The sequence below is a fragment of the Mobula hypostoma genome, chromosome 10 (assembly GCF_963921235.1).
Source record: "Mobula hypostoma chromosome 10, sMobHyp1.1, whole genome shotgun sequence".
Lineage (NCBI taxonomy): Eukaryota > Metazoa > Chordata > Chondrichthyes > Myliobatiformes > Myliobatidae > Mobula > Mobula hypostoma.
The window spans coordinates 95788749-95815860 of NC_086106.1; the positions used below are offsets into that span (position 1 = coordinate 95788749).

At 41.3% G+C, this 27112-nt stretch overlaps 1 protein-coding gene across 2 annotated transcripts in view; it reads left to right on the forward strand.

Annotated features, from left to right (window-relative positions):
• si:dkey-22i16.9 (V-set and immunoglobulin domain-containing protein 4) overlaps window positions 1-22879 on the forward strand; it is a 39607-nt gene extending 16728 nt beyond the window's left edge. The window contains exons 3-9 of one of the 2 annotated variants that reach the window (XM_063060901.1): window positions 1430-1780; window positions 3168-3218; window positions 10951-11001; window positions 16616-16741; window positions 18183-18204; window positions 19276-19331; window positions 21168-21302. In XM_063060901.1, coding sequence (XP_062916971.1) covers window positions 1430-1780; window positions 3168-3218; window positions 10951-11001; window positions 16616-16741; window positions 18183-18204; window positions 19276-19291 — 617 coding nt within the window. In that variant the 3' untranslated portion in view covers window positions 19292-19331; window positions 21168-21302. Of the gene's footprint in view, window positions 1-1429; window positions 1781-3167; window positions 3219-10950; window positions 11002-16615; window positions 16742-18182; window positions 18205-19275; window positions 19332-21167 lie in introns of both variants that reach the window. The other variant, XM_063060900.1, reaches the window with a different exon arrangement.
• Window positions 22880-27112: the final 4233 nt, after the last annotated feature.

The window sequence follows — 27112 nt, forward strand, 5'->3', positions numbered from 1 at the left end:
TATTATCATTTAAAGAAAAATTGAATAGGTATATGGGCAAGAAAGTAATGGAGGAGTTATGGGCTGAGTGCAGGTCGGTGGGACAAGGTGAGAGTAGCGTTCAGCACGGACTAGAAGGGCAGAGATGGCCTGTTTCCGTGCTGTAATTGTTATATGGTTATATAAGTCAATAGCATCATAACATTTTAAAGTAATGTTTGGATATTAAACCCAGCGCATATTTTCCCCGTATGAACTTATAAAATTATTGCAACGCACCAATATCGCTGAATCAGTGGGAGCCCTGGGCTTGCTTTCCTGCAACCAGACGGTCTTATCAAGGGGTGATGGGGGACAGCAATACTCGAATGGGGTTCCTTATGTCCAGTCTAATCCGCAATTTAGTTTTTGTTACATTCATCGCAGAGATATGTTGGAAATGGAAGCAACGTTTTCCGTGCTTCCATGGCTATCTCAGGATATTGAGCCTTGACTTTGATCCAGAATGCCGGCAGAGATGTTATGTCAAACATACTTTTCAGCCCGCTGTCATTTGCAAACTCAAGGAGTTGATCTCCTTCCCGCGCTGACATGGATGACATGCGCGTAATGGCTCAACAGTGGGCGTGACGGGGAATGAGGAAAGATGCAGCTGACTCCCATTGCCAAATCATATCATTTCCTCGCGGCCCGGTAGCACATACTCTGCGGTCCGGTACCGGTCCGCGACCCGGTGGTTGGGGACCGCTGTTATAAAGCACTGCTGAGACCTCTCTTGGAGTATTGTAAGCAGGTTTGGGCCCCGTATCTTTGAAAGGATGTGCTGGAACTGGGGAGGGTTCAAAGGAGGTTCATGAAAATGATAAAAAGAGAAAATCTGCAGATGCTGGAAATCTGAGCAACACACACAAAATGCTGGAGGAACTCAGCAGGCCAGGCAGCATCTATGGAAAGTCGACTGCACTTTTTTCCATAGATGCTGCCTGGCCTCTGAGTTTCTCCAGCATTGAAACCTATCAAGTGGTGAAAGGCCATGATAGAGTAGATGTGGAGAAAATGTTTCCTATGGTGGGAGAGTCTAAGACCAGAGGACACAGCTTCAGAGTAGAAGGGCGTCCTTTTACAACGGAGATGAGGAGGAATTTATTTATCTAGAGAGTGGTTAATCTGTGGAATTCTTTGCCACAGGCAGCTGCGGAGGCCAAGTCTTTATGTATATTTAAGGCAGAGGTTGATAGATTCTTGATTGGTCAGGCCATGAAGGGATATGGGGAGAAGGCAGGAGATTGGGGCTGAGAGGAAAATTGGATCAGCCCTGATGAAATGGTGGAGCAGACTCGATGGGCCAAATGGCCTAACTCTGTTCCTATCTCTTATGGTCTTAAGTACCATCACTGTTAGTGGAAGACAAGTTCTACCATTTACGGTTTTCTGTTTATCTATTTTACAGCTGATCCCCTTACACTGACTGTTCCTGAGGAGGTAGCAGGGCAATTGAGAGAATCAGCCACCATTCCTTGTACCTACAGGCCATCTCCTCAGTATTTTCCTGTGATGGTCACTTGGTACATGAATAGAGACACCATTCTTATATACAGAGATGAAAATGCTGCTTATATTCCACGTTACGTCAATCGGGGCAGAATTAGTATCAACAACCAAACTGGAGATGTCTCACTTGTCCTGAAAAACCTGGCTTACACTGATCGAGGAACTTACACTTGTGAAGTAGAGTGGCAGTTTGCTAATGGATTAAAAAAAACAAGAAGAAGTTTGAGCGTCAATTTAATAGTAGTAAGATGTAAGTAATATTTTTGACTGTTTGTCACTCCAAATCTTTTATCAATAATAAAATAAACCGCCAGCAGATTTGTTGAAATATGTTGTTCCAACATCTTACATTTTCAAATGATAGATTCACAGTGATTGCCAAATGGGTCATAAAAATAAGCTGAACTTAGAAGCAGTCACTTGTTTGAGAAGAATTTATTGAAGAAGGAAAACTGTTAATATTACATGTCCTTGACTTTTCATTATCACTGCAAGTTGACATTTTTGAAGCCAATTAGGGCCATGTGAAATGAGACTATATTTGGGGGAGAGCAGGAGTTAGCATGCTGGAGGGATGAGTGATAGTGGCAAGAAAGGAATAACCAAAAGAGATCTGATAGCTGGAGAATGAGAGTTATTAATGGACAAATACTAATTATGCAAAGCAAAGTAACATTTAAAATTGGTTTGTTTACTTCAGCGTTAAGTCCTAATAAACTTTCTCCGAATGAAGTGCTGTTGGCTTTGAACAAAATACTCAATTGCCCAGATCATTCCAACAATGTCAGTTTATCCAACAGTGCAGCTCTGATTTTTATGATTCAGTGTTAATAAATACATTGATAAAATGAAAGCAAACTAAACTGAATTATTATGATTGAAGTCTTTTTGAAGCAATTGATGCATTGATTCATTATTCATTTTTCACATATGAAGATAAAACCATCTATTATTTCACCCATTATCTTCCTATCTTTACCCTCTGACAAATCTCCTGCTGGTCCATCCCATAAGGTTATTCTCATCAGTGGTGAGATTATTGCATTAAAATGGGACCATGTAATATGATCTATTTCTCTGTAAACTCATTTTAACATGCGATGTATATGTTTGAAAATTAGGAGCTACTTGCCTGAGGTCAGTTCTAGTCCTTCATTGATGTTATGACGGATATGTGAGCACAGAGAACACTCCTTGCTAAGATATTAGTACAGTGTTTCATCAGGGCATACCCTTAGGGTAAACGAAGGTAAAAGTCTGCATGGAAATTGTTCCTCTGAAAGAAAATCAAGCGATGAAGGATTCCAAAAACTGTAGCTATCAATAGTTTTGTTGGCTTCATTTGTAGATAATTTTCATCTTAGTGTCAAAATGACTTAGAATATAGATAAAGCCATCAGCTCTTTACAGATGATGAGACATTTGTTGTCATATTACAACCACGTTGAGATGTCAAATTTATATAATTAAATGCATGAACTTTCAGGGTGTCCAGAAACCAGAAAAATTAAGTATGTTTTTCCTTAATTGTTAGCTAACAAAAAGCTGGTACAGGTTCAAAATTAACACCCTAGTTCTTCTTCCTGTAGCTGAAACTAAAAGAAGGATAAATCTCCATCTAATATTATTTTCCACAGCTCTACCTTCCACACGATCTCCAACAAGCCTGACCTCTAGTTCCATCAGTGGTAAGTTTATAGTTTTTACGTTTGTAGCTTCGTGCCATGTCACTGTATTTTTTTTTTACAAATTCTATTCTGGAAAAGTGTAGAATTGCATGCTCGTCTGTCAATCTTACACACCTACGTCCTTACTGGTGAAGTAACTCTGAGCACATCAGTTACTATTATGCTGCTGAATGTGCTCACCACTGATAGCTTACAATGGCAGGAGATAAAGCAAATAAGGTTAATGTTTGGCAAATTTTCTTTCACTCGGTTATTGGTTATACACTTCCTCTTGCCAAGAATAACAGGAAAAGTTTCTGCTGCCCTGTTGGAAACTGATTGTGCACCAAATCTGGGAAGTCTACGCAAATGAGAGTCCTGAACTGTCGTAGTCAGAAATGGCAGATCCAATGGATCATGGATAAGTCCTAAAAATGACAGTTAGTTATTGCACTGTAACATGATTGTCCATACTTTGTGTCATGTATGTATGCAATAAATAAGATGAAGAAAGGAAAGGCAGCAGGTGGTGATGAATTAGTAATAGAACAAATTATCGACCTTGAAGATTATGGAATTGAAAAACTTATTTAATCAATGACATTTATGAGACTGGAATAATACCAGAAGAGATGAAAAAATCAGTATTTATCACTCTTCCCAAGAAACCTGGAGCAATAGAATGTGAATTACATAGGACCACAAGTTTAATGAGTCATATCACCAAGGTACTTCTATGAATTTTGATGACAAGAGCAAAAAGTAAGATACAAGCCGAAATAGGCAAAGAACAATGTGGTTTTGTGAAAGACAAAGGGACAAGAAACGCAATATTGATGTTAAGGATACTATCAGAACGAGCTATTCAAGTGCAAAAAGATTTGTTTGTCTGTTTTATCGACTACACAAAAGCATTTGATAAAGTGAAGCACAGTAAGTTATTTGAAATATTACAGAAAACTCTAGATCTAGATTTGAAAGACCTCTGCCTAATCAGAAATCTGTACTGGGAACAAACTGCCGCTGTAGGACTAGATGGAGAAGTGAGTCAGTTTACGAAAATCAAGAGAGGCGTTAGACAAGGGTGTGTTTTCTCCCCTGATTTATTTAATGTGTACAGTGAAATAATATTACAAAAAATAAGAGACATCTTGGGAATCAAAGTTGGCTGTGAAAACATCAATAATTTCAGAAATGGAGATGACACTGTGTTACTTGCAAGTACGGAGGAAGAACTACAAAACTTAATTGATATAGTTGTTGAAGAAAGTGCAAAAATGGGTCTATCTATCAATTGCAAAAAGACAGAATGTATGGTGATATCCAAAAAGAAGGAGAATCCTATCTGCAGGCCGAGAATAAATGGGAAAGACACAAAACAAGTACAGAATTTTTGCTACTTAGGAAGCTGGGTGACATCAGATGGCAGGTGCGACATGGACATCAAAAGAAGAATAGGGATGGCAAAAGACACCTCTATGAGAATGAAGAGTATACTGACCAATACTAAACTAGGCATGACAACCCACCTCAGAGTACTGAAATGTTACAATTATGTTATATGGCTCAGAATATTGGACAATATCTAGTAACATGAGGAAACGAATTGAAGCAGCAGAGATGTGGTTTTTGAGGAGGATGCAAAGAATATCATGGATGAAACGAATATCTAATGAGGATGTCATGACCAGAGCAAACACAAAAGAGAAATAATGTATGAGATCATGAAAAGGCAACGTAACTTCATTCGACATGTGATTAGGAAAGAGGAGTTAGAATGCACGGTAATTATGGGAAAGATTGAAGGGAAGAAAGCAAGAGGAAGACAAAGACAAATGATGATGGAGGCAGCAGCCAGAGAACTGGAAATGAATACCAGTGCATTTGTCCACTTGACCCAAAACAGGAATGTGTGGGCCATGGCAGTCAAAGCTCAAATTGGGCATGGCACCTGATGATGTTGATGATGTATGCTGATGTTTAATAAGTAATTTATCTAAGAGAATTTAATGGTTATCTAACAGGTGGCCCATACAAAGTGTTAAGATAAGTTTGGTAATGTAATATCAACAAACAGGAGCTGCAGATTGGGCCCACAATGAGTTTGAAGGACTTTATTAATTTTCAAGGAATTGATTGATGTGACTTCCGATTTTACTCTGAATAGCCTCATCTGCTGTGTTTCACCGAACCAATGGTCCCAGTGGAATGGATATCCATCATCTGTAGAAATTGTACATTTTCCAAGGCAGTTTAGATTTTCTAAGGGACTCATCAAAAGCAGTGATTTCCTTGAATCTTTAAAAAAAACAAAAGTGAGAACCATCAATTGGACCAAATACAACACATAGTAACTAAAACCTCCAATCATTCCTCCATCCCAGAACCCAGCAGTGGAAATAGGTAAAATGTTTGATAGACTTGTATTAATGGCCTTGCATCAATATTTATGAGATGTGTACAACTGATTACATAGGTTAACCTGCATCCCCATCCCTGTGATGCCAAATGCCTGCAAATTGCAGCACTACTTGTAACCAACTATTATTAATCTGAATTTGGTTAATATTGTCTGCAGCTTTGATGCAATTTAGGGAAGTCTGTGAGAGTGTTTATCATTGCTATAAAATGTTGGGGATGGTGGGTTGGACCTCCGCTAGTTTGCAGGTCACCCCGGGCGAGGTGTAGCACCTGATTAGCATCTCCCCCCCTCCCCCCACAATCAGTGCCATGTGAAGCTCTGGGAGCATATCACAAATCCTGGTTATGTGACCACTGTCACCAGGCAGACAATCTCTGAAGAGTATTGATAATAGCTGGGGTCACCCGTCTTGTAAAGACACTGCCCAGAAGGAGGCAATGGCAAACCACTTCTGCAGAAAATTTGAAAAGAACAATTATTGTCATGCACGTCATACAATATGGCACATAATGATGATGATGATGATGATGATGATGATGATGATGGTGATGATGATATAACATTGAACAGCAGGGGGCAGTAATAATTCACCAGTCAAGTGGTCTGTTATAATTCTCACCTGATGTGAATTATTGTATGGTTCACTCATCAAAAGCAGTGCCTTCCTTAATGTTTAACAAAAAACCTAAGAGTGACATGGAAGGGGTGATCAATTGGCCACCTGTATACCTGTTATATACAGTAATTAAAACTTCCAGTCATTCTTCCATCCCAACATCCAGCAGTTTCTGATTAATTACGGTGCACCTTGTAACCTGTATTGAGAAAAAGTACACGGGTGGAACATTGGTGTAGTTGGTTGGGGCAATGCTTTACCGTACAGGAGACCCGGGTTCAATTCCCGCTTTGTACGTTCTCCCTGTGACCGCATGCTCCAGTTTCCTCTGGGTGCTCTGGTTTCCTCCCACAGTCTGAAGATGTACTGGTTGGTAGTTTAATTGGCCATTGGAAATTGTCCTGTGATTAGGCTTGAATTAAATTGGGGGATTGCTGGGTGGTGTGACTTGAAGGATCTATTCCGTGCTGTATCTCAATAAATAATAAATAAAAAAAATAACAAGAATTAGGGAAAATGCCTCATAGACTTGAGGTAATGGCCTTGCCTCAGTGTGAGTCAGAAATATACAGACTGTTCAGGTTATTTAAGCTGCATCCTATTCCTTAATTCCTTAATGATTAATGACTGCAGCATGACATGTAACCAAGTATTACTGATCCACATTTTGGTTGTGTTGTCTGTAACGTCACCACACTTCAGGTAAGTTTATGAGGGAACTGTATTTCTCATTGTCAGAAGATGATGAACAGCAGGGGGCAGTAATAGTTCACCAGTAAGTGGTGCATTATCAAAGTCAAAGTTGAGTTTATTGTCATAAACATACATGAACACAGGAGCAATGGAAAACTTACTTACGACAGTATGTCAGACACATAGCATCATATAAGCAGCATTTACAATAAAGATAAATCATACACAATTTTTAAAAGAAAACACAATTAGAACAATACAAAGTCGATTTTAGTGCAGAGTGGTCAACGTGACCATAGTGTTGCTGAACTGTAATGATTAGGGTTTTGCTGGTTGGTTCAAGAACCGAACGGTTGAAGAGAAGTAGCTGTTCTTGACCCTGGTGGTGTGGGACTTCAGGCTTCTGTATCTCCTGCCTGATGGTAGTTATAAAGAGGTGGCATGGCCTGGATGATGGGGATGTTTGACAGATATTGCCTTCTAGGGGCATCTCCTCTGGTGATGGGGAGGGATGCGCCTGTGATGTATAGTGCAGAGTCCACGATGCCTTGCAGCTCCTTATGTTTCTGTGTATTTGAATTGCCGTATCAGGCCATGGTGCAATCAGTCAGGATACTTTCAACTGGAGTGAACAACACCTTATATTCCGTCTGGGTAGCCTCCAACCTGATGGCATGAACATTGACTTCTCTAACTTCCGCTAATGCCCCACCTCCCCCTCGTATCCCATCCATTATTTATTTATATACACACATTCTTTCTCCCTCTCTCCTTTTTTTCCCTCTGTCCCTCTGACTATACCCCTTGCCCATCCTCTGGGTTCCCCCCTCCCCCTTTTCCTTCTGCCTGGGCCTCCTGTCCCATGATCCTCTCATATCCCCTTTTGCCTATCACCTGTCCAGCTCTTGACTCCATCTCTCCCCCTCCTGTCTTCTCCTATCATTTTGGATCTCCCCCTCCCCCTCCCCCTTTCAAATCTCTTACTAGCTCTTCTTTCAGTTAGTCCTGATGAAGAGTCTCGGCCTGAAACGTCGACTGTACCTCTTCCTAGAGATGCTGCTTGGCCTGCTGCGTTCACCAGCAACTTTGATGTGTGTTGCTAGAATACTTTCAACAGCAGAAGTCTGTTAGAGTGTTCAGTGACAAGTTGAACCTCCTTAACTTTCTGAGAAAGTAAAGACACTGGTGCACTTTTCTTATGACTGCATTGACGTCTGGGCCCAAGTCAGATCATCTGATACGTTAACGTCCAGGAATTTAAAACTGCTGACTTCCTCCATCGCCTACATGAGTAGACTGGCTCATGTAGCACCTCCTTCCCCTTCCTACAGTCAACAATCAGCTCTCTAGTTTTGTAGAGATTGAGCGAAATCCTGATATGATTGTTGGAAACTGGTATCACTGTGTTAAGTTTCTTACTGGCCAAGGTTACTATTGATGCTTTGCGAGACTGAAAATCAAATGACTCCATCAGTCATTTGCTCTCCTGTGGGATAGACAATGATGTTTGTCTTTGCAACATCTGTAAAAGTAAGTTATGGGCCTTTCCTGAATTTCATCCATTGATATTTCCAATGTTTATTTTGAGCTTTAATGACTAAGTAGTATAGTGATAAGACTAAAACTTGAGAGCCTGTTTGACACTGCAATCCAACAGCACCTCTGGCCTCTTTTGGGGAAAATCTCCAATGGGAATATCTGGAGAATATCAAAGAACACTGGGGCCTGCTTAAATCCACCATCCTGAATACCTGCAAAAACATCCTTAGGTACAAGCGCAGAAAACATCAGCATTGGTTTGATATAGAACAACTTATCTCCTTTTCGCCTAGCGGACTGATATCAGCGGCAAGGTCAAAAGAGAAGCTTACTCCAGGACAGGGTGAGGGAGTTGAAGAATCTTTGGTGGAACGCAGAAGTCCTGGAAAACCAGATGCTGGCAGACACTTCAGTGCCACCAAAGCAATTTATAGTCCAAGTTGCTGCAGATGAAATCCCCTGCACTCACAGTACGGGAAGAACTTGCTAAAAGGTCGGGAAGATATCAGCAATCAATGAAGAGATTGCTTTCAAAAGCTTCATAACCGCAACAGCACCGCTGAACCAGAGGTTACTAACCAAATCCTCCAGAGACCTGCGAGAGAGCCTCCCAGAATGAAAGAGGTCTGTGATGCCATCAGGAACCTGAAAAGCAACAAAGCCACAGGTCCTGATGGGATACCAGTGGAGATCCTCAAGGAAAGTGGACCAGCACTCCTGCACCACATACACTCCCTGTTCCTGAAGGTCAGGAAAAAGAAACAACTGCCCTCGGAGCTCAGGGACACTCAAATAGTGACCATATTCAAGAAGGGAGACATGGCATATTGTAGCAATGGCAGAGACCTTTCCCTCCTGTCAACAACAGGCAAAGTGCTTGCACCTATCCTTGTCAACCGACTCCTTCCGCCATCTGTAAAAGCACTCCCTGAATCACAGTGTGCTTTCTGTCCATCTAGAGGTACTGCAGGCTTGATCTTCACACCATGCCAACTACAGGAAAAATGCCCTGAACAAGAGCAATCCTTGTACTTGGCTTTCATAGATTTGACAAAGGCGTTTGATAGAGTGGACCGCCAAGCACTTCGGTGATTACTGTCAAGACATGGCTGCCATGACAAGTACTTATGAATACTGAGGCAACTGCATGATATCACGTCAGTCACATTACTCAGCAACAGTGATGTTGAATCAGAACCCGTCACTGTGAAGACGGGAGTCAAACAGTCTGTATCGTTGCTCCCACTCTATTTTCCATCTTTATTGCTGCCATCCTTTACCTCTTTGGTCAAGACCTGCCACAGGGAATCCCAATCATGTATAGAATGGACAACAGTCTTTTCAACCTCAACCGGTTCAAGGCCAGGAACAAGGTCAGCACCACCACTATCATGGGAGCTTCAATATTCAGATGACAATGCCATCGTAGCACAACATGAAGAAGACCTCCAATGTATCCTGAAAGCCTTTGCCAAAGCATATAGAGCCATGGGTCTTGTTTTGAATATAAAGATGACACACATCCTATCTCAGCCATCACCCAACCAGCCATTTGTCCAGCCCTCCATAAAAGTTGACAATATCTAACTTTTCCTACCTAGGCAGCACTTTCTCCTCAAACACAGCCATTGACTCACAGATCAACTGTCACCTGAGTAGTGCTAGTAGAGCCTATGCAAGATCAAGGAAAAGAGTCTTTGAAGGCCGTGACCTACAGGTCCCAACAAAATACTTGGTCTATAGATCAGTTGTCCTTCCTACATTACTGTATGGAGCTGCACCATAGATCACCCAGAGTAGGGACTTGAGAACCCTGGCTCAGTACACCACGATCCTTAGGAAAGATTTTGAGGATCAACTGAAGGACAGATTCACTAACAGCCCGCAGACTGAAGGACCATAAAAAAGCAACACCAACCTCGATGGATAGGTCAAGCCATTCCGATGTCCATGTCATGTCTCCCCAAACAGACCTTTTACACCCACTTGAAGGAAAAGCAAATGCTTCAAAGATAATACCAAAATCAGTCAAAATAAATTCAAAATTGCATCGTAAAACTGGGAAGTCATTGCACTCAATAGACACACCTGCAGGAAATCTGCTCAAGAGGGAGCTGCACTACATGAGAACCATCTCCACAATGCCACAGAGAACATGTAGCAACTGTGAAAGGAGAGACTGAACAACCAAAAGACCCGACCACTACCATCAGCCCACTCTGCACCAGAATATGTGGATCCAGGATTAGACTCTAGATCTCCTAAGTACCCACCAATATACAACCCCTTGGAAAACATTATACTTGATTTGAGTGATCAGATTACTATAGTGATACATTACATGCACATTAAATAAACTTTTATTTTAATGCTTGACTTGCAACTACTGATCAATTGATACATACAGTATATCACTGTTTACTTGCATTTTCATATAAAGGGACTGACCTCTGTCATTAATAATTCACTGATTATTTCCCCAGCTTTATCGTCCAAAAGACCTCCAGTTATTCCGACCTCTAATGCCATCACTGGTAAGCATAATTTTACTTCTGTAGTTTCATACATTATTATTGTATTTCTTTTACAAAATCTATTTTAGAAAAGGGTATAATTGTACGCCTGTCAGTCTTAGTTCTTTAGTGATGAGGTAACTCTGAAAATGCTAGTAAATTAGCATTACATTCACTTTTAGCACCTTAGAATGGTTGTAGGTACAATTAAGTAGGTGAGTATTATGTAATGCATTATTCTCACTCAGTTAGTGGCTGTATGCTTGGTATTTCCAAATAAAAGACAAAATAACTTACCTTGTTCTATTGAAATTGTCACCTGATATGAATATGGGCCAAATACTGACAAATGGTACTAGTTTTAGCGGGCACATTGGTTGCCATGGACAATTTGAGCTGAAGAGCCACACACACAAAATGCTGGAGGAACTCAGCAGGCCAGGTAGCATCTATGGAAAAGAGTAAACAGTTGAAATTTTGGGCCGAGACCCTTTGTCAGAGCTGAAGGAAAAAAGGTGAGAAGTCAGAGAAAAAAGATGAGGGGAGGGGAAGAGGAGGAAGTACAAGGTAGAAGGTGATAGGTGAAACTGGGAGAGGGGGAAGGGTGAAGTAAAGAGCTGGGAAGTCAATCGGCCAAAGAGATAAAGAGCTGGAGAAGGGGGAATCTGATAGGAGCGGACAGAAGACCAAGGAAGAAAGGGAAGGGGGAAGAGCACCAGACGGAGGTGATGGGCAGGTAAGGAGATAAGGTGAGAGGGAAATGGGTGTGGGGAATGATGAAGGTGGGGACAGCCAGCATTTGCAGCTTTTTTCTTGTTTGTGATTGAGTCAAAGGGCCTGTTTCCGTGCTGTATAACCGTATGACTCCATGGGACTCTTTGCAAATATTGAAAGAAATAAGGGAGCATCAATTTCATGACTTTGATCTTTGACAGTATCCTTTGGCAGGGTTACTGTAATTTATTTTAAATGATCCAAAATACCCTTACAATAACATGTGTAATACATTCAATATTACAGCAACTGATAATAATTAAAATCAGCACGGATGCAATTCCTGATTTAGACTTCAAATGAATACTTAATTTGCCTCCATTAAACAGTAAATTGGGTTTGAAGACACTCTGTGATGATAGGAAGTCAATATTTAAATGGGAACATAATTCTTTGGAAATTATGTATGTAGGTATGGGGTTTAATATTGGCCGATACGTGTAGCTGTTTCAGGTATTTATTTTTTGCTGTTTATTTTCTGATGCTTTATTTGTCTCAGATTTTCAGTATCAAGATTCTCCATTGCTCTGGTAAAAAAAAATCTAGACATGGCATTCTTGTTCATGATTACCTGAAAGTGGAAGAAGAGGATAATAGAGTAATGTAATGATTCTAAAAGAGATGGGCTACTCTTATCTATGCATCCATGTATATAATTCTATAAAAATCCCCAAGAAACATCCAAGGAGTTACTCCAATTCCTTACTTAGCCAGATTGTAGCAGTTCAAGGTAGTGCTCACCATTCCTTATCAAGATTTAGCAATGGGTTACTGATGCTGCCTTTGCCAGTAACACTGAAAGAATCAGAATCAGGTTTAATATCACTGGCGCATGTTGTGAAGTTTATTGTTTTGTGGCAGCAGTACAATGCAACAGAAAATAAAAAAAATAAATTACAACAACAAATATACAGTATATAAAATGTTACATTAATTAAGTAGTGCAAAAAGAGAGCAAAAAATAACATTGAAAATAATGAGGTAGTGTACATGGGTTCACTGTCCATTGAGAGATCTGATGGCGGAGGGGAAGAAGCTGTTCCTGAAACACTGAGTGTGTGGCTTCAGGGCGCTGTGCCTCCTCTAATGGGAAGAGGGCGTGTCCCTGGTGATGGAAACATAGAAACGTAGAAAATAGCTGCAGGAGTAGGCCATTCGGCCCATCGAGCCTGCACCGCCATTCAGTATGATCATGGCTGATCATCCAACTCAGAGCCCTGTACCTGCCTTCTCTCCATACCCCCTGATCCCTTTAGCCACAAGGGCCATGTCTAACTCCCTCTTAAATATAGCCAATGAACTGGCCTCAACTGTTTCCTGTGGCAGAGAATTCCACAGATTCACCACTCTCTGTGTGAAGAAGTTTTTCCTCATCTCGGTCCTAAAAGGCTTCCCGTTTATCCTTAAACTGTGACCCCTCGTTCTGGACCTCCCCAACATCGGGAACAATCTTCCTGCATCTAGCCTGTCCAATCCCTTTAGAATTTTATACATTTCAATAAGATCCCCACTTAATCTTCTAAATTCCAGCGAGTATAAGCCTAGTCAATCCAGTCTTTCATCATATGAAAGTCCTGCCATCCCAGGAATCAATCTGGTGAACCTTCTCTCCCTCTATGGCAAGAATGTCTTTCTTCAGATTAGGGGACCAAAACTGCACACAATACTCTAGGTGTGGTCTCACCAAGGCCTTGTACAACTGCAGTAGTACCTCCCTGCTCCTGTACTCGAATCCTCTTGCTACGAATGCCAGCATACCATTCGCCTTTTTCACCACCTGCTGTACCTGCATGCCCACTTTCAGTGACTGGTGTATAATGACACCCAGGTCTCGTTGCACCTCCCCTTTTCCTAATCGGCCACCATTCAGATAATAATCTGTTTTCCTGTTCTTGCCACCATAGTGGATAACTTCACATTTATCCACATTAAATTGCATCTGCCATGAACTTGCCCACTCACCTAACCTCTCCAAGTCACCCTGCATCTTCTTAGCATCCTCCTCAGAGCTAACACTGCCACCCAGCTTCGTGTCATCCGCAAACTTGGAGATGCTGCATTTAATTCCCACGTCTAAGTCATTAATATATATTGTAAACAACTGGGGTCCCAGCACTGAGCCTTGCGGTACCCCACTAGTCACCACCTGCCATTCTGAAAAGGTCCCATTTATTCCCACTCTTTGCTTCCTGTCTGCCAACCAAATCTCTATCCACATCAATACCGTGTGCTTTAAGTTTGCACACTAATCTCCTGTGTGGGACCTTGTCAAAAGCCTTTTGAAAATCCAAATATACTACATCCACTGGTTCTCCCCTATCCACTCTACTGGTTACATCCTCAAAAAATTCTATGAGATGGATGTCGCTTTCTTGAGGCATCACCTTTTGAAGGCCCCTGGGTGCTAGGGAGGCCAGTGCCCATGATAGAGCTGGCTGAGTTCACAACTTTCTGCAGATTTTTCAGATCCTGTGCAGTGGACTCTCCGTACCAGATGGTGATGCAACCAGTTAGAATGTTCTCCACGGTACAAATATAGAAATTTACAAAAGGCTTTGGTGACGTAACAATTCTCCTCAAACTCCTAATGAAATATAGCCACCATGGTGCCTTCTTTGTAATTGCATCAATATGTTGGGCCCAGGATAGATCTTCAGAGATGTTGACACCTAGGAACTTGAAACTGCTCACCATTTTCACTGCTGATCCCTCGATGAAGTGTGTCCTCCCTCAACTTCCCCTTTAAGAAGTCCAGGATCCGTTCCTTGGTCTTACTGAAGTTGAGTGCAAGGTTGTTGCGACACCACTTAACCAGCTGATCTATCACGCTCCTGCATGCCCCCTTGTCACCATCTCAAACTCTGCCAACAAATGTTGCGTTATTGGCAAATTTATAGATGGTGCTTGAGCTGTGCCAAGTTATAAAGTCGTGGTTGAAGAGAGTAGAGCAGTGGGCTAAGCACACATCCTTGAAGTGTGCCACTACTGATTGTTAGTGAGGAGGAGATGTTATTTCCAATCCATACAGACTATGGTCTCTCAGTGTCAAGGATCCAGCTGCAGAGGGAGGTACAGAGGCCCGGGATTTAGAGTTTGTTGATTAGAACTAGGGCGTAATTGTATTGAATGCTGAGCTGTAATGAATGAACAGTCTAACATGGGTATTGCTATTGTTCAGGTGATCCAAGGCCAACTGGAGAGTCAGTGAGACTGCATCCGCTGTAGACCTGTTGTGGCGATAGGCAAATTGCAGTGGGTCCAGATCCTTGCTTAGTTAGGCAGGAGTTGATTCTGGCCATGATCAACCTCTCAATGCACCTCATCACAGTAGGTGTGAGTGTAACTGGGTGATAGTCATCGAGGCAGTTCACTCTGCTCTTCTTGGACACTAGTATGATTGTCACCCTTTTGAAGCAAATGATAACCTCCAATTGCAGCAGTATGATATTGAAGATCTCCTTGAATACGCCCACCAGTTGGTTGGCACAGTTTTCAGTTCCCTACCTGATGCCTTGCAAAGGTTCACCCTCTTGAAAGGTGTTCTGACCTCTGCCTCTGAGACAAAGATCACTGGGTCACCAGATGCCACAGGGATTTGCACAGGTGACCACTAGATGTTCCAGGTTGGCTGAGCGGGATTGAGACAGAACTGCCATGTCTCTGCATCATGATGAGTTAATCATAAAGCATACTCCACCTCCGCTATCATTAAACTCAGTTGTCTTGTCTTTGTGGACAATGGTGAAGCCATCAGGCTACAGTGTTGTATCTGAATTGGCGGGGGTGAGCCATGTTTCCATGAAGTGAAGTACACAGCAGTCCTTGATGTCTCTCTGATACAGCAATCCTGCTCTGAGGTATTCAATTTTATTTTCCAGAGACTATGCATTCACCAGCAGGATAGCAGGAAGTGGGGATTTAAGGCTTCTGTGTTTCAATTGTTTTTACAGACTGGTTCATTTTCCATGCTTCCTTTTGCTTAAAGGGAAACTGAACTTACAACCTGAGTCTGCAGTGCAGGATCAGCCAATTTGGACTACTGATAGATTTTTTAAATGTCTTAAAATGATGTTGCTTACTGAAATATCCAGGGCTGTGACCATAGATTTCAGCTGTAGTAGTCCTAAACGGGATTATTTGGTGAATCCTATCAGAACTGCATGCAAAGAGTCACCACTTATCGGCGCCAACTTGTCTCCCTATTAATGTCTATTAATAAGTTCAACAATAGGAAAAAAATAATAGCCAGCTATTACAATCAGTCAAAGAATTAACAGAGGAGTGTGAAGGAAGTTCCTGAAAAAGTTAATCAATTAAATCCATGGCTTGAGTTTGTTTGAGAGGTGTATTTTGGCACACTTTTCAAGTGATGGCAGATTACCCTAAAACTTGCTATTTATGTGCCGACTTGGAATTATGTGCACTTACAGGTGATGTTCTTTGGCCAATGCAGCTCAGTTATGATTGTAAATCATTTCAGTATTAGAAATGCCTGTCTAAAATCCAATTTGCTAAGTCCAAAAAATAACTGTTCTAAAATGTTGATGAAGATATCCTGAATTAATGTAACATTGATTGGTTATGGGAGGTACATGATAAGCACCTAGTCTTTATTTTCCCTTGATATTACTTTTGTTGGTGGGTAAAATTTTAACAATCTGCCAATGAGATTCAGGCATGGCGACATAAACTGAGCTGATTTTCCAGCAGAAGCCATCTTCTCTTCAATCAAATCCATTAGGGTCCATAAGAAATTACAGTGTGTCACTTTTATTTAAAATTATTTCCATGGAAATGAAAAAATAATTTTTACATGTCTGCATGTGAATGTATAGAACTGATTGCTGTGACTCTTTTCTAGGATACAACACTGTGAAAGTTCCAGCTTGGATCTTTGTTTTGACAATTATTCTCATCGTACTCTTCTTCTCCACTATCATTATCTTAATTTTGTACCGAACAAGAAATAAAACAGGTGTAAATGAAGGTAATAGCAAATTACTGATAACAATAGCTCTAGTGTTTAAGTGCTAAGTTAATTCTTAGGAAGACAGAAGTATCACTGGAAATGTGGCTTTAGCATTTCTAAGCCAGGAAGAAAATGAGGTTATCTAGAGTTCTGTTCCTGCTCACTGTGCACCAGTGTTGGATGGAAAGAGCATGTGTCTGGATATGAGATACGAAAAAGGTCTACCCCAGCAATGTTGTCCTTTTGATATCAATGTCTACTCTTAAGAACAATTAGCCACCTGGGAAAGCTGAACAGTGAGAACGTTAGAGAGGTCGGTGTAGAGGACAAAATGATAAGACTATGATTATTTTCTCAAAGTGCCATGGGAGCAGTTGATCTGACCTGTGTAGGCCTAATGACCTTAATTCCAATAAAATTGACAGTCAGCAGACCTGCAATCTTCCAATCTGTGCTGGCACTGGGCAGTGCCCCCAGCTGATAATGGGTGCTTGGGAGATTTCCTACACCACCTATCTTCCTATGGCTCCAGGAGAACTTTCCTCACATTATCGCCTGAAGGACACCATTATGCTCACTGCCTTCAATCTGATCTTCGCATGTCATGGTGAACCAAAACGAACCTAGTGAGGCTGCTAGGATGTTGCAGTCCCAGTACCATTGACACCACAAAAAGGAAATGCATCTTATTATCCCCGAGGATACTGTAGGAGTCCACTGGGACTGAGTGAGGGAACACAAAGAGTGAGAGACCACAGGGGTCAGGTTCACAGATGATGGGCTGTAAGAGGGTGATAGTGCTGAATACTTGTGATTTCAGAAAGGCTTTCAGTTTGGTGGCTGTAGTTCTGAACGTGGGCTCCTGCCATATTATGGGCAGGCATTTTACAAGGGACTTGCCTATCTGATGGCACTACCAGATACAGTGTGTGTAAGCTAAGCTTCAATTTCCCTTGCATGATACTGATTGTCCTGGGCTCAAGCTTAGGAATTCCATGAGCAACTTCCAAGGTCGCAATCAGTGGCTGTTGTGTTAACTGCCTTTCATGTCTTGTCTTGTCCATACTGCACCAGCTGCCGCCGCTGGGCTATAAACGTGCAGGAGCAATGTGTGGTTAAGTGCCTTGCTCAAGGACACAACACGCTGCCTCAGCTGAGGCTCGAACTTGAGACCTTCAGGTCACTAGCCTAATGCCTTAACCACTTGGCCATGCACCATGTGGTGTAACCAGGATAGTGAAAAGCTCTGTGCTACCAAATACAGAGTTTTCCATCATTTGCTACATTTTCTGAGTATTTAAGCTAATAAATTTCCTGTCTGTCAAATATTGTCCCTTTTCCTCTGTTGATAGAATTCCTTCTGGTTGCTCATATTTGATGATTATTGTGTTGTTATAAAGAACATAATTAATGGAGATGATTGATTTAGGAGTTTAACTAAACTTCTTTTTCCTTCTAGATCACATATACGAATTTACAAGGTAGGTGTACTTCCACTTCATTGGTAAAGCAGCGCCAGTTTAATAAGTCAGGTTGGGGATTTTGTGAGAGTTCTGTGAATTTCAGTCCATGTTCACATTTATTCATTTCTTTCAGCATTTAAATCCAATAATGTAAAAAAGAGCCTTCAGGGTATTTCCACATTAAGTTTCGTCTACTGTATGAAACTTTTAGCCATCTCTTCTAATTTTTATACTATGTATTTCTTCGTCTCTTTCTGGAAATGCAACAATTTATTATGTTAAAGGCTCTAGATAATTACAATACATTGTTGTTGGATCACTTTTATTATACACTTATATTATTTTTCACTCCCTGCTGCTATGTGATGTGTGCATCCTTAATGATAGGCTTGTACATATCCCGAGTGACAGACTGGGCCGTTGTGTCCTACAAGAATCTCCTGGGATTAGCATAGTACTCCTTTCAAGCTTTGTCCTCCATCTTGCATAAGAGCTGCAGTAAAAATATGATCTTGATATGAGTCTATGTTAAACATTAGTGTATAGCCATGAGTTAAACTCTGAGTATTTGTGTGGCAGTTGTAAGCTATGCACCTAATGCCGGCAAATGAGATTAGTATAGATGGGCAAAACAAGGTCAGTATGGACAAGATGGGTTGAATAGCCTGTTTCTGTGTTGTCTGACTTATGACTGCACTCCAAGTTAATTAAGTAATTAAGATTTCTGAAAGCACTTCAATTACATATGGTGTTTGACCTGATGCCTCAACTCCTGCTATAATCTTGCCCCAACATTTCAATTGAGATTCTTGTATTTTTCCCTCAAGGTAGCTAAATTCTCATAGGAGTTTGCTTCCCCTGAGATATTTCAAGGCAGTTTTCCCTGTTCTCTTTCCTCACACGTAAAGTTATCTGGGAGAAGTAGGAGAAGGTACCTAATTGTTCCTAGCCTGAAAACTGCAATGGCTTCTGACTACATAAATGATAAATAGATGAAGAGTAGGAAAGAACAAATATACCCTGTATTTCAGACTTCTATCAAAATGAGAGTAAGGTTTAAATAAATATTTGAATGTGTTTTGGTTTCAGAATGCAACACCAGTGACATCTAACTAGGAGGTACTGACTAGGCAGTTCAAACCTTGGTGAGTTAAATCTGTAGAATAATGGAAGATGAAGCTTAATGCTTGGATTTAATCCAGCTGATTAATTATAGGACTCATCAGAGAATCGTTCTTTTCCCAAAGTGCTTTGAATAAATAGAATAGATTAGTGAAGGAAAACCCCTGGAATTATTTAAGAATCATTGGATGCTACTATACAATGAGTTTAGATTCTTGATGTAATTAATGGGCTTCCTCATCTGTAATTGTTATGACCTTACGAGGAAGTCAGGAAGATTTGGGGAGAACTTCACTATCATGGCAAAGTATGGATTCAAATAAACTTTACAAGAGGGAGCCAGAGCTAACAATGCCCATCCAATTATCCTTCCAAAATATCAACCCTTTTTTATACGTATGTAAGTGAATTCTTTGTTCTGGTAAGTTACCAACAGCCGATTTCAGTTTTGAAAGCAGCTGTCGTTAACGGCTGAATTGGGAAGTGGAACTTGCATGTTTAGTCACCAAATGTGCAGCTCTTAGAGAAAAGCTCACTGGTGGTTTTTGGGCAGATGACAAATTCAGCAGCACGGGTTCCCATTTCATTGTAATATCAGTGGGTATTTTAGTCATACTCCCCTGCATGATTAAAAAACGTTAAACATGTTTGACCTGTGAGAAACTAATGGGGCACAGCTGGAGAGTTTTGAGTCTTCTGCCCATCTACTTTCATTCCTCCTTGGTCTATCTTTCACTTACTGTTTCTGACATACCTTTCACCCTCTTCTCTTTATACTGGCTACCTTTCCTCTCTACACTCAGTCCAGATGCAGCAAAGCATCAACAGTTCGATTCCTGCCGCAGATGTTGTTCAACCTGCTGAGTTTGTTCTTTGTGTTTTTTTTTAGCTTTATGTTCTTCTGTATGTCTTTGTCATCCATGGAGGTCAGAATATGTTTTACTCCCTTTGTTCCCCATGGGAATGTGCTTCCTAAACCTGAACCATCTCTCCCATCCAGGCAGATCATTGGTTGCTGCAGCATTGCCTGACAATCTTTGGTTCGATGTTACCTAGAACCGATCTGCTCTCATTCCACCCTGACGTTTTCAGCCTGGAGCTAAATTATCAGTTGACCGGCATTATAAAAACCAAGGGAAAATTGTACAACTTGTTTGATAATTTGAAAGAAATAGAGGGCAGTTTTTCCTGGGCTTTAGCAAAACATTCTGTCCGCCAGAAAAAACGCGGTCACCCAGTGGCCACCCATTTTAATTCCACTTCTGATTTCCATCCTGACATGTCACCCCATGACATCCTCTATTGCTGCGATGAGGCCACACTCAGGTTGGAGGAGCAACACCTTATATTCAATCTGGGTAGCTTCCAACCTGATATCATGAACATCAATTTCTCAAACTTCTGGTAATTGCCCTCCCTTCACCATTTCCCATTCCCATTCCTCTCTCACCTTATCTCCTTACCTCCCCATCACCTCCCTCTGGGTCTCCTGCCCTTCCCTTTCTTCCATGGCCTTCTGTCCTCTGCTGTCAGATCCCTCCCTTTCCAGCCCTTTATCTCTTCCACCAATCGACCTCTCAGCTCTTTTACTTCACCCCTCCCCCTGTCCTGGTTTCACCTATCACCTGCTGCCTTGTACTTCTTCCTTCCCTCCCCCCATCTTCTTACTCTGACCTTTCATCTTTTCTCTCCAGTCCCGATTAAAGGTCTTGGCCCAGAACGTCGACTGTTCTCTTTTTCACAGATGCTGCCTGGCCTGATGAGCTTCTCCAGCATTTTCTGTGTGTTGCTTAGATTTCCAGCGTCTGCAGACTTTCTCTTGTTGGTTAATATTGTGCTCATTTTACTTCTAACTTTAGGTGTAGAAGCGTTGGACAAGTGCGACCTGTTAACCTGGTTTCAAGTGAAAATAATGAATATGAAACAATGAAACAAGTAAGGCAAAATGAGTATTCAACCATTCACATGGGATCTGCGTGTGCCTCTGGATAGCTAGATACCTTAACGTGAAGCATGATATGTGGAGCTCTGCAGCTTTTGTAGAGGACAAATTTATATGCAAATTGTATTTTGGCAGTCAACTGTACAAAAAAAAACAATTGTTCTGTTTTGAAGTTCTCAGATGAACGGGCCCAGATATTAGCAGCTTCTGCTACGCAACACAATTTCAAAAATATTACTCTGAGAAAACCCTATGGTGTTTAAGTTATCTACTCCCCTTTGACTCTGGCAAGGTTCCTATGAAAGGTCATTGATCTGATGTATGAACTTGGTTTCTCTGTCTAAAAATGCTGCTCGATTCACTGAGCATTTCCAACATTTCCGGCTTTTATTGCAGATTTTCAAAGCCCACCATTTTTTTATTTTGTGCAGTTGTGTCAACCCTGATTTAATTTGTATGCACACTCAAATAGTTAAATTGTGTTCATAACATGCAAGCTTTCATAGTTATTTTACATTCATGACTCAAACAGATTGAACTGAGCAATTAGAACTGGACTAATTCATTGAAAGTGTGGCACAGATAGAAAGGGTCATTAAAAAAACTTTGGCACATTGGCCTTCATAAATCAAAAAACTGAGTACAGGAGATGGGATGCTATGTTGAAATTGTATAAGATACTGGTGAGGCCTAATTTGGAGTATTGTGTGCAGTTTTGGTCACCTACTTACAGGAAAGTTGTAACTGAGGTTGAAGGGGTACAGAGAAAATTTACAAGTATGTTGCCGGGACTGGTGGACCCAAGATTGAATAGGTTAGAACTTTATTCCTTGGAACGTAGAAGATTGAGGAGAGATTTTAGAGGTATACAAAATTATGAAGGGTGTAGATAGGTTGAAGGCAAGCAGGCTTTTTCCACTGAAGTTGGGTGGGACTACAAGTAGAGATCAAGGTTTAAGGGTGAAAGCTGAAAGGTCTAAGAGGAGCATGAGGGGAAACCTCTTCACTCAGAGGGTCATGAAAGTGTGGAATGAGCTGCCAGAGCAAGTAGTGCGTGTCAACTCGAGTTCAATGTTTAAGAGAAGTTTGGATAGGGACGTGGACAGTAGGGGTATGGGTGACCATGGTCCAGGTGTGGGTCAGAGTGACTAGGCAGTTTAAATGGTTTGGCATGGACTAGATGAACCACAGGGCCTGTTTTTGTGCTGTACTTTTCTATGACCCTTTGACTCTAGGTATTGTATAGACTACTAAATCTGCACACAAGAAGCTAAGTGCCAGAATGCTAATTAATTTCCTTACCTAACTACATAAGCTATAGATGTTGCTAGACTAAAGGTCATTGATTTTGTCTCTCTCTGCAGATCCTCTCTGACCTGCTGGCTATACCAGTACATCCTGTTTTATTATGTATTTTCCAAGATTTGTTTAATAACATTTATTATTTTCTTACATTAATACTTTGTAATAATTACCTCGTATGTTTCCTTAGTGTGATTTTTTTGTGTGAAGAGATTATCATTTTACTATTTGACTTAGATAAGGACCTCATTATGCTTTGTATACTGATTTTAAAATGAAAGTCAAAATAATTTGATTTTGGTTGCTCTCATTAAAGTTGGCATGTTTGTCAAGTTTGGTGTCTCTCAATGTTCTGTAGTGAAATTTCTATCAATACCATGTTGATCTACTTTGTTTATTTATTGAGGTGCAGCACAGATACACACTTCTGCCACTTCGAGCCGTGTTGCCCAGCACCTCTCGGCTTAACCCTAGCCTAATCATGGATAACTTACAATTACCCATTAACCTACCAACTGGTACGACTTTGGACCATGGGAGGAAACCAGAGTACCCGGGGAAAATACACGTGTTCCATGGGGAGAATGTACAAACTCCTTATAGATGACGTCAGAGTTGAACTTGGAGCTCCGGCACCCTGAGCTGTGATAGTATCACATTAACTGCTAGGCTACTGTGGTGCCCTATCGTACACATTCATTATATGAAATTAAATCTTTGTTATTCACTTTGCCTCTTAAAACATAATTAGCATCTCCTCAAATTTTGAACAGTGGAAGTATTACTGTAGTCTATTTGACCTCCTTTATGAAGTTCAGATTACCTTGCACATAGCTGACACTTTTCAGCATGGAACAGTTATTAATGATCGGCACACCTACAACAAAACACAACTTGCATTAATATACCTAATGCTTTTTCTCTATTTTGAAAGTGCACTATGTTTCACAGAAGCTCACTTAGGTAATGACTGAAGTTGAGATGAATTAAAAGATACTAGGAAGAGTGACTAAAAGCATGATAAAAAAATACAAGAGGCTGTAAATGCTGGAATCTGGAGTAAAAAAGACACAATTGCTGGAGAAATTCAGCTGGTCAGTCAGCATCTGTGGAAGGGATTGGTCAGCCAATGCTTTGGACTGCCAAAATGAAGGGTGTTAACCAAAAACATTGACTGTCTATTTCTCTCCGTTGATGCTGCCTGACTTGCTGAGTTTCTCAAGCAGTTTGTTTTTCACTCCTTGGTCAAAGGAGTTAATTTTAAGGAGGATCAGAGGGGAAGACAGAAAAAATTCAGTGGGGAAATCCTTAGTTTTAGCCCACAAAGGTCTGAGAGAGCAGACACCAATGTCATGGGGAATGGAATTAAAGATGCACAAGATTCTAAAGAAAGAAGGAATGTCTAAACCCTGGAAGGTTGTGAGAATAGCAGTTACAGAGGTAAGGCGAAATGAGGTCATGAAAGGATTTTAATTTTAAATGAGAGACACTTTGAGATTGGGAAATATGTTGAAAAGTGAACAAAGACTAGAATGAGTAGCACTTGATATGAGACAATATGGTGTGGAAACATTACAAATCTGTCTCAAAACTACCTCTTCCCTCCCACACCCCACCTGACTCCTCCCTCTGCTTATCATGTCCCTCATCATCTAATTCCACCCATCACATACCAGCCCCTGCCTCATGCCTCCCTCTCACCTCTTTATAGTGGTTATCTTCCCTCTACACTCTCAGTCCTTGATGCAAGGCCGCATCCAGAAATGTCAACCATTCCACAGATGCTGCTTTACCCGATCCCTTTTGAAACTTTTTCAATTACTGCGTATTCCACACTTGCTTTTGCTACTGGCATTAGATAAAAGGAAGTGTATGTAAGACTTAGGAAACTAAAATCAAGTGATGTCCTTGAAGTAAAGAACTCAAGAAGAGAGTTAAGAAAGCCAGTAGGCCTATGGAAAGTCATTGGCAAGTTGGATTAAAGAGAATCCCAAGGTATTTTATTACACATAAAGATGAAGAGGATATCTAGGGATGATAGAGCCACTCAAAGGTAAAGGAGCTTGGAGGTGGAGGTTGTGGGTGAGGTCCTAAGTAAAGAAGGACCTTGAGGATAGGGAGATCAGTGTGGAGCATGCTAATATGCTAGGACACTTTAAGATAAAGAAGGAAGTAGTGTTGGGTCTTGTAAAGAACATTAAGATGAATAATTCCCCAAGGCCTGATAGGTTACACTCCAGGTTATTAAGAGAAGAAAAAGACTGCTGGGATCTTAAACCAATATGTTTGTGTCGTCTCCAGCCACAGGTGAGGTGCAAGCGGACTGGGGAGAAGCTAATATTATTCCATTATTCAAGAATGGAAATAGGGATAATCCTGGAAACTATAGACTCACATCAGTGACAGGGAAATTACTGGGAAGAGAATTTATGAGCTTTTGGAAAATCATGGCCTAATTAGGGACAGTCAGCATGGCTTTGTGTGAGGCATGTTGTACCTTGCTAACTTGATTGAGCTTTTCGGAGAGATGATTAACAAAGGTGTTTGAGACGTTGATGTTGTCTACATGGATTTTAGTAAGATGTTTGACAAGCTATCTCATGGGAGACTATTAAAAAAATCAAGGTGCATCTGATCCACAGTGAATTGGCTATTTGAATTCGTAATTGTCCATAGAAACCAGAGGGTAGTGGTAAATGAAATTTATTTTGGTTGGGGGACTGTGACAAGTGGTGGTCTATAAGGATCCATGGAGGGACCTCTACTGTTTGTGAGATGCATAATTGACTTGGATGAAAACTTAGATCAGTGAATTCATAAGCTTTTGGAAGACTGGTGGTGTTGTGGGTAATGTAGAAAACCTGCCAAAAGATAAAGAGAGCTATAGACCAGTTGCTGAAATGGGTGAAATGGCAGATGGAGTTTACTCTGGCCAAATGTGAAGTATTGAGCTTTGGAAGATCAAATGTAAAGGGAAAGTACACTGTTAATGGCAGGACCTGAGCAATATTGATGTACAGAGGGGTCCACATCATAGCTTCTTGAAAGTGACTGCACAGGTAGATAGAGTGGTTAAAAAAGGCATATGGCATGACTGCCCTTATTAGATAATGCATTGACTCTAGTTAGGCTACATCTGGAGTATTGCATACAGTTCTGGTCACCCCAGTATAAGCAGGACGTTAAGCTTTGGAGAGACCGCAGAAGAGGCTTACAAGGATGCTGCCTGGATTCGAGGCTACGTGTTATAACAAGAGTTTGGAGAATCTTGGGTTGTTTTCACGTGTGGCAGAGACTGAGGGGCTATCTGATTGATGTTTGTAAGACAGAGTAGACAGCCAGTATCTTTTTCCCAGGGTTGAAATGTCTAATAACAGAGGACATGCATTTAAGATGAGGGGGTAAGTTTCAAGGTGAGTCAAGGTGAGATGTTTCTAATCGTGTCCACAACATCCTGAAGTGGGAAGGTGAACAGCCAAATGTTGTGGTACATATTGGTACCAACGACATAGGTAGGAAGAGGGAGGAGGTCCTGAAACCAGACTACAGGGAGTGAGGAAGGAAGTTGAGAAGCAGGACCTCAAAGGTAGTAATCTCAGGATTATTGCCTGTGCCACACGACAGTGAGTATAGGAATAGAGTGAAGTGGAGGATAAATGCGTGGCTGAGGGATTGGAGCAGGGGGCAGGGGGTTCCGATTTCTGGATCATTGGAACCCTTTTGGAACAGGAGTGACCCTGTACAAAAAGGACAGGTTGCAATTGAATAAGAGGGGGACCAATATCCTAGCAGGGAGGTTTGCTAAGGCTATTGGGGCGAGTTTAAACTAGAATCGCTGAGGGGTGGTAACTGAACTGAAGAGACGGAGGAAGTGGGGGGGGGGGTTGGATCACAAATCGAGAAAACTTGTAGACAGTGTGAGGGGGAGGATAGGCAAGTGATAGAGAAGGGACGTGCTCAGGTGTGTCTATTTTAATGCAACAAGTATCATGAACAAAGCAGATGAACTCAGAGTGTGGATCAGTACTTGGAGCTATGATGTTGTGGTCATTACAGAGGCTTGGATGGCACAGGGGCAGGAATGGCTACCTATAGTGCCAGGCTTTAGATGCTTCAGAAAGGATAAAGGGGGGAGTCAAAAGAGGTGGAGGTGTGGCATTGCTGATCAGAGATAGTGTCACGGCTGCAGGAAAGGAGGAAGTCATGGAGGGATTGTCTACTGCGTCACTGTGCATGGAAGTTAGGAACAATAAGGGGTCAATATCTCTACTGGGTGTTTTTTATAGACCACCCAATAGTAACAGAGGCATCGAGGAGCAGATAGGGAAACAGAGTCTGGAAAGACGCAATAATAACGGGGTCATGGTGTTGGGAGATTTTAATTTCCCCAATATTGACTGGCATCTCCCCAGAACAAGGAGTTTAGATGGGGTGGAGTTTGTTAGCTGTGTTCAGGAAGGTTTCTTGACACAATATGTTGATAAGCCTACAAGAGGAGAGGCTATACCTAATCTAGTATTGGGAAATGAACCTGGTCAGGTGTCAGGTCTCTCAGTGGGA